This window comes from Xenopus laevis, chromosome 1L (genome assembly GCF_017654675.1).
Source record: "Xenopus laevis strain J_2021 chromosome 1L, Xenopus_laevis_v10.1, whole genome shotgun sequence".
In the NCBI taxonomy this organism is placed as follows: domain Eukaryota; kingdom Metazoa; phylum Chordata; class Amphibia; order Anura; family Pipidae; genus Xenopus; species Xenopus laevis.
In genome coordinates, this window is record NC_054371.1 from 217,429,315 (window position 1) to 217,443,666 (window position 14,352).

General features: G+C 41.7%; 1 protein-coding gene across 2 annotated transcripts in view; it reads left to right on the forward strand.

Moving 5' to 3' along the window:
* Positions 1-14,352, forward strand: part of adamts12.L (ADAM metallopeptidase with thrombospondin type 1 motif 12 L homeolog) — a 352,590-nt gene that overhangs the window by 230,418 nt on the left and 107,820 nt on the right. For both annotated transcript variants that reach the window (XM_018266523.2, XM_018266519.2), the window contains exons 12-13: positions 5,259-5,428; positions 8,719-8,852. In XM_018266523.2, coding sequence (XP_018122012.1) covers positions 5,259-5,428; positions 8,719-8,852 — 304 coding nt within the window. The remainder of the gene's footprint in view (positions 1-5,258; positions 5,429-8,718; positions 8,853-14,352) is intronic.

A 14,352-nucleotide genomic window follows, 5' to 3' on the forward strand; every position in this document is an offset into this window, starting at 1 on the left:
CCCAGAGACTATTATCCACTGTTACTATAGGCACATCTCTCCTACTATACCTGCTATCCCACAGTCACACTCCCTTCCAGAGACTATTATCCACTGTTACTATAGGCACCATCTCTCCCTACTATACCTGCTATCCCACAGTCACACTCCCTTCCCAGAGACTATTATCCACTGTTACTATAGGCACCATCTCTCCCTACTATACCTGCTATCCCACAGTCACACTCCCTTCCAGAGACTATTATCCACTGTTACTATAGGCACCATCTCTCCCTACTATACCTGCTATCCCACAGTCACACTCCCTTCCCAGAGACTATTATCCACTGTTACTATAGGCACCATCTCTCCCTACTATACCTGCTATCCCACAGTCACACTCCCTTCCCAGAGACTATTATCCACTGTTACTATAGCACCATCTCTCCCTACTATACCTGCTATCCCACAGTCACACTCCCTTCCCAGAGACTATTATCCACTGTACTATAGGCACCATCTCTCCCTACTATACCTGCTATCCCACAGCCACAATCCCTTCCCATCCCAGAGACTATATCCCACTGTTACTATAGACACCATCTCTCCCTACTATACCTGCTATCCCACAGTCACACTCCCTTCCCAGAGACTATTATCCCACTTCTACTATAGGCACCATCTCTCCCTACTATACCTGCTATCCCACAGTCACACTCCCTTCCCAGAGACTATTATCCACTGTTACTATAGGCGCCATCTCTCCCTACTATACCTGCTATCCCACAGCCACAGTCCCTTCCCAGAGACTATTATCCCACTCTTACTATAGACACCATCTCCCCCTACTATACCTGCTATCCCACAGTCACACTCCCTTCCCAGAGACTATTATCCACTGTTACTATAGGCACCATCACTCCCTACTATACCTGCTATCCCACAGTCACACTCCCTTCCTAGAGACTATTATCCACTGTTACTATAGGCACCATCTCTCCCTACTATACCTGCTATCCCACAGTCACACTCCCTTCCCAGAGACTATTATCCCACTGTTACTATAGGCACCATCTCTGCCTACTATACCTGCTATCCCACAGTCACACTCCCTTCCCAGAGACTATTATCCACTGTTACTATAGGCACCATCTCTCCCTACTATACCTGCTATCCCACAGTCACACTCCCTTCCCAGAGACTATTATCACACTGTTACTATAGGCACCATCTCTCCCTACTATACCTGCTATCCCACAGTCACACTCCCTTCCCAGAGACTATTATCCATTGTTACTATAGGCGCCATCTCTCCCTACTATACCTGCTATCCCACAGCCACAGTCCCTTCCCAGAGACTATTATCCCACTCTTACTATAGACACCATCTCCCCCTACTATACCTGCTATCCCACAGTCACACTCCCTTCCCAGAGACTATTATCCACTGTTACTATAGGCACCATCACTCCCTACTATACCTGCTATCCCACAGTCACACTCCCTTCCCAGAGACTATTATCCCACTGTTACTATAGGCACCATCTCCCCCTACTATACCTGCTATTCCACAGTCACACTCCCTTCCCAGAGACTATTATCCACTGTTACTATAGGCACCATCTCTCCCTACTATACCTGCTATCCCACAGTCACACTCCCTTCCCAGAGACTATTATCCCACTGTTACTATAGGCACCATCTCTGCCTACTATACCTGCTATCCCACAGTCACACTCCCTTCCCAGAGACTATTATCCACTGTTACTATAGACACCTTCTCTCCCTACTATACCTGCTATCCCACAATCACACTCCCTTCCCAGAGACTATTATCCCCCTCTCCTTAAAGACAGTTGTATTTGTAATGATACTGTAGGGACCCATAGGGTTAATATGCCCCTATGGCTTTAAATCCTTATACTTCCTGATCTCTCTAGTTGCTGGGCAGATGCCATGTATCTACTTGTAATTTACATATCCCAGTTAATTGGCCAAGAGGTGCTGTGAACACCTTCTGTCACACTTTGGTATAGTGAGTGGATCTTCCTCTTTGGCTTCTGGTGTCTGATCCAGTTGGATGTTTCCTGGGAGCCTGGGTACAACAAGGCCCAGTAAAGCCAGTTTGCCCTAGAGGGACCTGAACCTCTAGTGTGGAAGTCAGGGAGCAGGGACCCCATGAATGAGGCTAGTGAGTGGCAGGAATACTGTATAATTGATATAGTACTCTCTAGGAGAGTGAGGGAAGATAGAAAGATCAGCTTTGTGCTCCATCAAGGAGGTGTAGCAGGGAGTAGCTTCCCAGGCTGTAAGATTTGCCTACAGTGAAGGGACACAGTGGATACGGTGTCAGGCTTTAGCTTCTCCTCCCTGACCCCTCCACTGGGTGAGATCCAGACCACGTGTGAGGTATTTCTGCCTGGAGGTGCTGTACTGCCTTGACTACATCCTCAGGGAATGCACCTGCATCTGCCTCTGATATACTGTCTGAGCAGTGTGCCTATATATTCTGCAAATGCCTCTTTACTAATGTAAGTAACCTGTGGATCATTTGTCTCTGACAAATAAAGTTATTTTGTTCTGTTTGATTTGCAAGAACCTCATGGCACCCATTTCTTCATTGGTTAAAGCATAGTAGCATGTAGAAGTTGTAGTTGCACTACACGCACCTTCATTTCTTCCACTTTGTGGAGGCTCTGCCTTAAGTGTTAGAGTCCGGTGTAAGCCATGTATAGATCTAGTATACTAGCTGGTTGTTAACCCTGTTGGCCTGGATAGTCCAAACACTTTTACAATACTTTTTGGTTGTAGCTGAGTAATTGGCTTTGTACACAACTGTAATTACTGTATATATTTTCCTTTACAATAGGAGAAAAAAATACTGAAATAAGCAATATATATTGCTTACTGACTTGCTGACTCTGGATTACAAATAGAACAACTTTAACTATGAAAAACAGCTTATTGTTGCGCTATTGAGTTTGATTCTCTAGTCTGATGTATCTTAGCACTTACATAACCTGACATTCCCATTGTACACCTTTTGGATGAATCTATACAAACAACATATTATTCTTCCTTTGCTATATGCAATACTTTACTCTGGCTGCTTTGTATCTCAAGCTTTCCTTGGTATAATACTCAGAGAGTAAATTCCAGTGTCAGATATGCAGTGTCAGGTAAAATAGCATCACAGATGTCATTAAAGGAGAACTAAAGCCTAACTAAAGAAGTAGCTAGAAATGTTGTATGTTTTGTGCTTCTGTACCAGCCCAAGGCAACCACAGCCCTTTAGCAGTAAAGATCTGTGTCTCCAAAGATGCCCCAGTAGCTCCCCATCTTCTTTTCTGCTGATTCACTGCACATGCTCTGTGCTGCTGTCACTTACTGAGCTTAGGGACCCACTCACAATATACAGTACACATAGAATCGAAATGTCACAATATAAGGCTGATTAGTAATTAATACAGATAATTACTACATGGCAGCACAGAAACCAGTGCAATTAGCATCAGAATTTAATAATCAGCAAACCTGTAGCATCAGCTTATATTACAGGGGAAGCTCATTTTCTGCTGGATAATTAGTGACGAGCCCTAAGCTTAGCTTCTCAACAGCTGCTCAGAGCCCACTGAGCATGTGAGTGTCACAGACACTTTCCAAGATGGTGACCCCCTGTGACAAGTTTGAAGTCCTGGATCATTGCTGCTATTGACAAGCTGAAACTTTAGCCTCGTGCAATAAGTTCAGTATATAAAACATGGCATTTTTAGCCATATTCATTTTTAGGGTTTAGTTCTCCTTTAACTGATAGGGGAGCGCAACGTCAAGCTTCTTCCATCAGCTTTTACAATAGTTGTGAAACTATGAGTTTTCTAAGAAACGATATATACCTACAGCATTGAACTACTACAGTCGCGTCGATTTCACATACGCCCATGGGCTTTAATTTCTGTCCGTAACAGAGGATGGGGGAGCGAAGGAACAGTGAATATTATAAACAGATCCAGAAAACAGAACCGCATCTCCGCCATAGAAAATTATTAACATTTTATTTTTATTCCATGGCTTGAAATAAAAATGGTTTAATAATTTCCTAAGGAGGAGGTGTGGTTCTGTTTTCTGGATCTGTTTCTAAGAAACTAGACTTCTAATTGGAAACTGCACTTACATTTCTAAAACATTATACTGTGCTTCCAACTGTAGCTTCCATAGCCCAACCCAGGGAAATTGTACAGCTTACCTGGAGGCATTTTAGGGAGTCTTAGGGGCTGATTCACTAACTTCGAGTGAAGGATTCGAAGGTAAAAAACTTCGAATTTCAAAGTTTTTTTTAGGCTACTTCGACCATCGAATGGGCTACTTCGACCTTCGACTACGACTTCGAATCGAAGGATTCGAATTAAAAATCGTTCGACTATTCGACCATTCGATAGTCGAAGTACTGTCTCTTTAAAAAAAACTTCGACGCCCTAGTTCGCCACCTAAAAGCTACCGAAGTCAATCTTAGCCTATGGGGAAGGTCCCCATAGGCTTGGCTAACTTTTTTTGATCGAAGGATATTCCTTCGATCGTTGGATTAAAATCCTTTGAATCGTTCGATTCAAGGATTTTATCGTTCGATCGAAGGAATTATCCTTCGATCGTTCGATCGAACTATCTGCGCTAAATCCTTTGACTTCGATATTCGATATACCTCCTGCATCCCCCCCCCCCCCACACACACCCCGCGCTCTTGCTCATACATTTTTCCGGTGTTGCCTTGTGACCTGAAAGAAGAGAAAGTGCAGGAGCGGGTCTGGCCCAGCAAGGCCCAAAAGAGCAGGGCCCACCAAGTTTTTTCCTGATGTCCCGTCTGTCCAGTCCGATCCTGGGGAATCATATTATATGTCACTAAAGTGGTTAACAAAGGGTGCACTGGACTGTGGGGAGGTGCTGGGAGCGGAGGGAACTCTGGGACTGACTACATGGGGATGAAGGATTGGCTATTGGCACTAAAGAAAGGCTGGTATAAAATGGGAAGTCTCTTATCCTCCTTCTCTATTGGTGTCATGGGCACTTGGAGCGCTGTGCAGGCTTAGCAGCATGTCCAGTCTTCCATAATGTTGGCCGATCCATTTTTTGTGTTTTTTTTGTGAATGTACCTATCTTTTTGTGGTGATAAAATGAAAGAGTCCCACCAAGAGCTTCTCCAGCGCTCCAGCAGGCCAGTCCCACCCTGAACCAAAAAGCCTTTTTTTAACAGCACTGATTATAACAACTTGTGTTTTGCATTTCAGGCCCAAATTTGGAGGCAAATACTGTACAGGAGAAAGAAAGCGCTACAGGATATGTAATATACAGCCCTGCCTCAAGGACAATCCTACCTTCCGTGAGATGCAGTGCACGGAATTCAACACGGTGCCTTACAAGAATGAACTGTACCAATGGATTCCTCTTTACAATACAGGTATGGTCCCATGAAGTAAGTAATGTAATATCAAAACCATTTATTTGTATTGACAGGTTCCTTATTTTCTTTTGGATTTAACATGGGGAAAATATTGTAAATATTATAATCCATGTTCTTCTTGCTACTTGTTATATATGGCGCTGGGGTCACAATTATTTAGGCGCCACGAGCACCTGTTAAGTAGATGTTATGATACTTTTGGTAGCCTGGGCATAGACAGGATAAAGGAACATCCCACAACCATGAATATTTACACATTTTTGAATTATTTATTGAATCCTGTCACTAGATGGAGCAATGCTAGTTCTATATGTATAGGTAATATAGAACATGGATATGAAATCTAGGCCTGTTCTATGCCTAGATACAGCAATGTCTATCTAAGACCCATAACACACCAGACATTTACTTGTCACCAATTGGGCTGCCTGTAAATTTAAGTCAATGTCAACTGGTTGTGACAGATGGAATTCGGACAATAAAAACGAAAAAACAATGGTGGACCATAGGCCTATGTAATTTGCTGTATCTAAAGAAAGGTTTCCAAATTGTCTCCTGGTCAAGCCTAGAGTTTTTGTTGCACCCTCATATTTCAGGGCTATACAATAAGGAAACATTGAACCTAGAATTCGTGGCATCTAGGCACTGGTATAAAATGACACGTCTAACACTGCTATATCCATGTAAGTTAATCAAACTTTTAAATGAGTGTTTTGCTCTGTGCCTTTAAATCTCACCCTGCCTCGTAGAAGAACACTGTGTTCTGTTTATTTGCAAATATTAGGTAAATATTCATATCAAGTTCAGTAATTTCCAATTTTCTTTTTAACCGAAACTAGTAACCAGCAGCCGCTTCCACATCCCGCTACATAAACAACTGAATTGGCTTCACACTACAGCACCTACGCTGCTTAATCAGACACTGCACTTCTAGAAATGCAATGTATATTAAAAAGTGTGTTTGCCTCATCTGCACATGTATTTATATAGATTATAATAAATGCATGATTGTAAAGACACCAAGAAGCTCAATGATAGCAGGAGACCTCTGGCCTCAAAACGATTTAGAAGAGCTCCATTGACCTCTTTTGGTGACATTATAATTTTTTGATAATTTTGTCCACAAAAAATCTGGATATGGTCATTCAAGAGAGTTTTATAGCCTCCAAAATTCTGAAGAGATCTGTTGACCTCTCTGGTTGACAGCTAAAGCAGCATGGTAGCACATCTGTCTTGCAGCACTGGGGTCCTGAATTTGACTAAGATAAATCAATAAGTTTTGTGGATTACAGTATAAACTTACCTCTGACCATGGTGGGTACGGGTGCACATGCACCAGATCTTCAGGAAGGGGAGTTTGCACAGACATACAACATTGTAAGCTGGCACCATAGCTGACCAAAGAGTTGAAGACCAGGGGGCTCATTTATCAACACTGGGCAAATCTGCTCATGGGCAGTTACCTGTAGCACCCAATCAGTGATTAGCTGCAAGTAGTATAATGTATGCAGCAATCTGATCGAATGCCATGGGTTACTGCCAATGGGCAAATTTGCCCAGTGTTGATAAATGACCTCCCGGGAGCCTTGAAGTTATTTCACTGGTTTTGCCTCCAATAAGCATTAATTATATCTTACTTTGGATCAAGTACAAGGTACTGTTTTATTATTACAGAGAAAAAGGAAATCATTGTTAAAAATTTGGATTATTGGGATAAAATGGAAACTATGGGGCAGATTCCCTAAATGGCGAAGTGACTAACGCTAGCAAAAAAAAAAATTGCCAGCGTGACGTCATTTCGGTACAACGGGTGCAGGTGTCACTTCGCTAGCGAAGGAGATAGACGATATTGTTGCTTCGCACTCTAATGGCAGGCGAATTTTCACTCTGGCGAACGGACATAACTCTGCAAATTCACTAAGATGCGGATTTTGCTGAACGTTTATTTAGTGAACGTTACCTCTTGCACCAGACTTGCCTTCGCCACCTCAGACCAGACGAAGTGCAATGGAGTGGATAGAACTTCCTCAATTGTTAGTTGAAAAAGACCCAAAAAATGCTGGCGTTTTCCTTTTTTTAGGGTGATAGGCTGCAAAAGAAAAATTTTTTTTGGGTAACCGGGTTCCCCCCTACATTTCCTAACATATGGCTTTTAAACTATACACTGGGCTCATTTGTAGGGCAATATAACAACTCTATTTTATTTTATTAAGCTTCCCTGGGCTTGTGTAGTGTAATGTATTTGCTGCAACATATACGTCCCTTCAACTATAACTTCCTGCCGTATGCAAATTAGCCAACGCTAGCGCAACTTTGCCAGCGTTCAGGGCCCTGGACTCAATTTAGGATTTTAGGGAATCAGCGTTTTCCTAGCGAATTTACGCCTGCCAAAATGTTGCGAAGTGGGCAAAGCGGTAGCTAGTGAATTTGCGCCGCTTATGGAATTTGCCCCCATGAGAGACAACTTTTCTGTAATTCTGAGCTTTCCGGGCTTCCGGATAACATACCTGTTTGTTTGTCACTCCGGGGCACTTTAACATGCAGCAAATTGTCGCCGGCGTTGGAATTGTCACCAGCGGCAATTTTGATGGCCGTGAATTGACGCCAGCGTGAAAATCCGCATTTTGCTAATTTTTCACCATTTAGCGAATTCCACGGGAAATTCGTGAATTTCACCCATCACTAATGACCACAACAGCCGCAAATTAGCAGGACTCCGAAACAATCTCAGATTTGTATGCAAAATTGCTTAGGTGTGTTGGGCAGATAAAATATAGTGAATAAAGTACCCCCTTTTGTAAAATATAGGGATATTATAAGTTACCGAGGAGTTTCATGACCATATAAAAACACGAGGCCGAAGGCCGAGTGTTTTTATACAGGTCATGGAACTCCGAGGTAACTTCTAATATCCTCATATTTTACAACTGGGGGTACTTTATTTATTATAATACACAAATTTCAATGAGTCATGTGACAGAAATGACATCAGAACTCACCGTTTATAACTGATGACATCAGTACTCACCGTTTATAAGGATATAATTTACAGGATATTCATGGCTTTTGTGTATTATATTAGGTTATGATCAGACTTCCAAGGACTCGCAACGATTGTTTGCTTTTGGCACACTGCCCTCCTGTTCCCCAATGAGCCTTTTGTACATGGTCCAATTTACACTTTAATGCTAACAAGTTTATGGAACAAATTCGATTCTCCAGTTTTTTCAACAAAAACTGGAATAAATTGATGCGAGTAGGAAACTGCTTGTTTGTCTTTCGTGCAGAGAATCCGTGTGAGCTGCACTGCAGGTCCTCCACCGGTAACTTTGCCAATAAACTCCTTGATGCGGTGATTGATGGTACGCCTTGCTTTGACAGGAACAAGAGCCGAGAGGTCTGCATTAATGGCATATGTAAGGTATTTGGTATGTTTCATTTACTAAAGTGTAACTCTATGAATTATTTTTTGTCGGCAACCTGTGTGGATGAACTGTTTGTCCCTAACGCACGGCATGGATCTTCCATTCAGTAAAATGTACTGTGTACAATTAAAGGACTGCCATAAATGAAAAGGTTTTTGTAGGCATTTAAAAATATGTTACTGTGTTACTGCTCACTGCTGTGAAGCCATGGAGGCAGTAATTCCACCGGCACACAGGTCTTAGTTGCAAGCAGGGACAACCCTTGCTGTATTTTATTTGCGTGATGCAACCTTTCGGGGTGATCCCCTTTTACTTACTCTGAAGTTTGTGGGTTTCCGAAGCCTTCTCAGCCGGGCACCGGGCAATATACGATTTGGAGAGCCAGGGAGTGCAAGCTGGTAACTATACCTGTTTCTAAGCCATTCATGATGAAATAAGGCAATTGGGCGCATTTACTGTTTGCCTTTCTCATTGCTCTAGAAACTCACAGATTAAATGTTGTTGCCGCCAGTACTACATTTGCCCTCACTTCATCTGGGACAGTGGTTTTGTTAAACTTTCTTAGCTCATAACTGTGTTACATATACAACCTTTATTGTCCCTTAAGTCCCCTATCATGATTGTGACCTCCCCAGGAAGGTATATGAGAGTTTACCAATTGTAACAATTTCTGGCCACAGACGCAAAGATCCAATCGTACGAATCAACGTACGATTGGACTTCCCCATCTCCCGACCTGCCACTAACCATTCCGGTCAAATAAAGTACAAAAGAAGAGATCAGCCGATGTTCTGTCCCTGACAGCAATCGTACGAAAGTTATGTCCGTCAAAGCTAGTGACAGTCTCCCTCTGATCTCCGTTAGACGAAAAATGTCGGGACTCTCCCCACACGGTCTGAAAATCGAATGAATCCTCAATTCATACGATCAGACCTTTCCGTCTATGGCCAGCTTTAGAGTGAGAGATAGACAGGCTATTTAGCTGAGCAGCTCAAGGCTCCAACGAGGAGAGTCAGAGGGGTTAAGATCCCAGATACTAATTGCCAAGAAGTAAGGACTAAGTGTATAGATTTAGGGATGTAGTAATTCCCCTGGGTTCCACTTATGGAAAAGGCTGAAAGCTGGGTGTATCTTCATTGCTGCTGTGTATGTTCTCTTCCCTGTGGGGACTGATACTGACCAAAGGTGCTGTGAGTATATGCCTATCCATTCTTCTGTATGATCCTGCTTTGCTATTATGTACACTCCACTGAGGATTGTAATTGGCTCAATAAATATGTTCATGGTTAAGCAATGAGAACCACTGGTGCCCAATTATTGCACCCTGTATCTAGTTACAGTTACACTACACCCTGCCTCCACACCGTTTGCAAGGGCTTACTCCCTAAGATTTAAGGTCTCATCCGGAGCACAGTAATGGGAGTGGAGCCTATAAAAAGAGAACGGTGCACTCATTTTACTATAGTGCTACACTTGGCCGCAACTGAGGAGAGGTTGGCAGATGAGATCGTAAACAATGGATAACCAGCAGTATAGCCATAAAAGGCTGAACTGAGTTAAGAGACCATGTTAAGGTGAAAGTGAGGTTTAATAAAAAATACATACAGTGCAAACGGAAACCAAAATGAATACACAAACGATAACTGTAGAAATGAGCAAGCAGAGGCAGACAGGCCCGGATTTGTGGAAAGGCCACCTTAGGCATGCTGCCCAACCACACCCACATTGGTTCAAAAACACTGGGGATGCACTGGAGCTACATTCATTTTTTAAATTCCCATGCGCCAATCCCCATTGCTCTGGTCCAGATGATGAAAATTTGCACAAATAAAGGGGTGGGGACAGGGGCGATGAATGGCAGTGGGCCTAGGGGCACCCACTACGTAAGTCCAGCAAATGAGCCAGATGTCAAACAGGCAGCGAACAACATAAGTCCAAATAGTAGGCCAAGGTCAGAGCCAGGGGGATCAACACAAAGAAGGCAGAGAACAGGACAAGGGCTCAGGAACAATGCAAGGAATTCCAAAGTGAGAACAAGGCAGGGATCAGGCAAGATACAAAGGAGTAGCCAGATATACCAGGCTGAGGAGCTCAATGGAAGACACTTGAAAATAAAGAAGTGGGCGGAAGAAAGGGAGCAGAAGGCTGGAATACAAAAATGCACATTGGGGAAAACTACACAGACTAGTGCTCTAATCTCAACACTTCCTGACACATTGTCCTTGTTACTGATCTCTTGGTTCTGATACCTTACTGGTTACAGACTTGTGCTACCTGTGTTACACACTTCTTCAGCCTGTTACCTGCCTTGAACTGCCTGTTACCTGCTTTTAACTTATTCTGCCTTCCTTCCTATGGACTTGTCCTGCCTTTCCCCTGCCATGAGCTCTTACCAGTGATGGGCGAATTTGTCCCGTTTCTTTTTGCCACGAAACGGGTGAAAAATTTGCGAAACGTGAATTCTGCGCCAGTGTCAATTCTCAGGTGTCAAAATTGATGCCGCTAACAATTCCGACGCCAACAATTCTGACTTCGCTGGCGAATTTTCACAGAAATTTTGTGAATTTATTTGCCAGCGGCGAAACACGCAGTTTTGCCTCAAATTCGCGCCCGTCACTAGCTCTTACCTGTGAGACATGTTCTTTCTGTCCTGAATTCTTGTTAACAGACTTGTCCTTTCTCCTACCTGCTATAAATTCTTGTCTGCCTTATAGACTTGTTTTCTTGCTATCTGACATGGACTTTTGCCTCTTTTAAAGACTTGTTCTGCCTTCCTTCTGCCCTGAACTGTTGCCTTCCTTATGAACTTGTTATGCCTTTCATCTGTCATGAACTCTTGCCTGTCTTACAGGATTATTCTGCTTTCTACCTGCTCTAAATTTTTGTTTGCCTTATGGACTTATTTTCCTGTTATCTGCCCTGGACTTCTGCCTGTCTTACAGACTTGTTCTGCCTTCCTTCTGCCCTGAACTATTTACTTCTTTATGAACTTGTTCTGCCTTTTACTTGCGCTAAATTCTTGTCTGCCTTATGGACTTGTTCTGCCTGCCACCTGCCTTTAAGTCTTGCCTGTCTAATCCATATCCATATTCACAGTTTTATTCATTATATAGACTTCTTCATTCCAATCCTATATCTAACGTTGATCACGACAAATTTAAGAAATAAATGGCTAGAGAACAGAGAGATTGAAGGGAAGGAAACAAATAAATAGAGGACAGGAAAGAAGCAGAGAAAGGAGCCTAAAATATTTTACTGAGGGGTGCCCTGTTCAAAGGTTTCTTGGTGGGTCCCTAAAACAGTGAATTGGTATGAAACCAGTGTCCAATGACATGAAACCAGTGTCCAAGGCAAGTAAGGCAGTAGGGAACCTGAAGCCAATATACAATATTTTCCAACAAAAAATCAAATCAAACAAAATACATTTACATTTTCCCTGTGCATCAAAAAAAGAACAATAATTTAAATATCCCGATAAATGCAAATTTTTTACTTATGACGTCTTCAGTGTATTGTGGGTTAATTCTGGGTTTTACATAATGAATGCATTGTGCAGAATTTTACACTGAGAAAATATAATTACTGTTGTTTTTGAGGGAAGCAAATTAAAAGAATTATAATAAAAATGCAAATTTCTTGTTTTAGATTCCTTATTCATGTATAAAATCAAGCAAAGGGAGTTCCTGCCCACATCTAAATGGTTACTCTGCCCATTAAATCAGTGTTATTCATGTTATATATGTGATGGCAGATGGAATGAATAATGATTGATGAGAGATAACTTACATTGGGGTAGACTATTGATGCATTCAGATTCCCAAATCAGCAGTCTTTTTATAACTGATCCAAGCTTCCAAATAAAATATTCCTTTGCAAATAGTAAATCGAATTAAATGGACTATGAATAGAACAGTCGGTTTGTTTACATTTACAGTATATACAGATGCCCAATCTTAATTGAATCATAACGTAAAACAATGAAATGAAGCATCTGCATGTCAGTGTGGGTTCCAGATTCTCTAATAAAGCTATTATTATTATTATAATTATTAATAATAATAATAATAATATGCACAAGAGAGCATAATAATTTCATCAGTAATTAAAAATTAAAAATTGAGATTACATTTTTTTGTCCAAGAAAATTGCAGCGAAAAAAACCCTGGCAAGTCAAGTTTTCTGAATTTTTAAGTTTTTTGTCAAGTTTCTATAGAAGTCAGCGAGTGGGTTATTTATGTGTGCGCTGGCCCGATACCCACGCGACCTACACATTGTGGCAGATTTACTCAAGGGCAAAAAAAAAATGAAAAAATAAATATTTTGTTTCATGAATTAACACAATCATCTTTTTACAATGGTAATATTTTTATGAAAAAAATCAAGTTTAATCACAGTCTTTTTTCACCGCATTTTTATTTTTTTACTTGGATTAACACATTCATTACATTTTACATTCATTAATTTTTTTTTATTTTCGCTCTTTTTGTAAATACAGTATATTAGCAGTCAATTAAAAAAAAATAATGATATAGCACTGACTAACTTTGCACACTGGGGTATATTTATAAGAGAGTGAAGTTAGAGGTCGCCACGGACCTCTAAAGTGACATTCCGCCACTCTCCATTTATTTCTATGGGATTTTTAAAAGCGTATTTATCAATGGGTGAAAGTGAAAGTTTATCCTTTGATAAATACGCCTTTCAAAATCCCATAGAAATGAATCGATTTGAGTGCCATCCGGCTGGCGATTTACATTTTAGCTGGCGGGAAGGCAGGGGAGGCAGTTCAGGGAGATTAATCGCCCCAAAGAAGAGGAGGTTTGGCGCCGGGGGCGACTAATCTCACCGAATCTGCCTGTGTGCCCTGACGCTTAGGGTTCTTCATACAGAGTAGGGTTTTTTCTTTAAGATTTAGCAGAGACAAGAAAAACTGTCCTGAGGACATACCACAGTAGTTGTATTGTGCTGAGTTCTTTAACGGGCATCTATATTACCTAACAAGATAAGCTGAAATGTTTGTTTGTTGCGAGTTGAAATGTTTGTTATTGCTGTTTCCATTTGCAATGAGTCTAATCCTATTAGATACAGAGAAATAAGGGCCAGTAGGAGGGGGGGGGGTGTCAGCTTCATTAACAGTCATTAGCTCTCCAGCTGCTCCAGCTTCTAATGTCCCTCAATACCAGGGACACTTTGTCACTATGTGTGTCTATGTGCAAATTGCCTCAACCTAATGACTTCCAAGGAATACTACAATACAAAATCCACAACAATAATATAGAACAGTTGTATACAGGAAAGATATTAAAGGGACTCTAACCCTATCAGACTCACCAATAGTGGTGGTGCATAGGGCTTTTATAACTCATCGGCATTGCATGATAAACAGTACCCTTAAAGGAGAAGGAAAGTCTAAAATTAAGAAAGATTTATCAGAAAGGTTTTCAGCTTAAACCTCCAGGGCTAGGGCTTGGGCATGCTCAATTTCCTCCTCTCTCC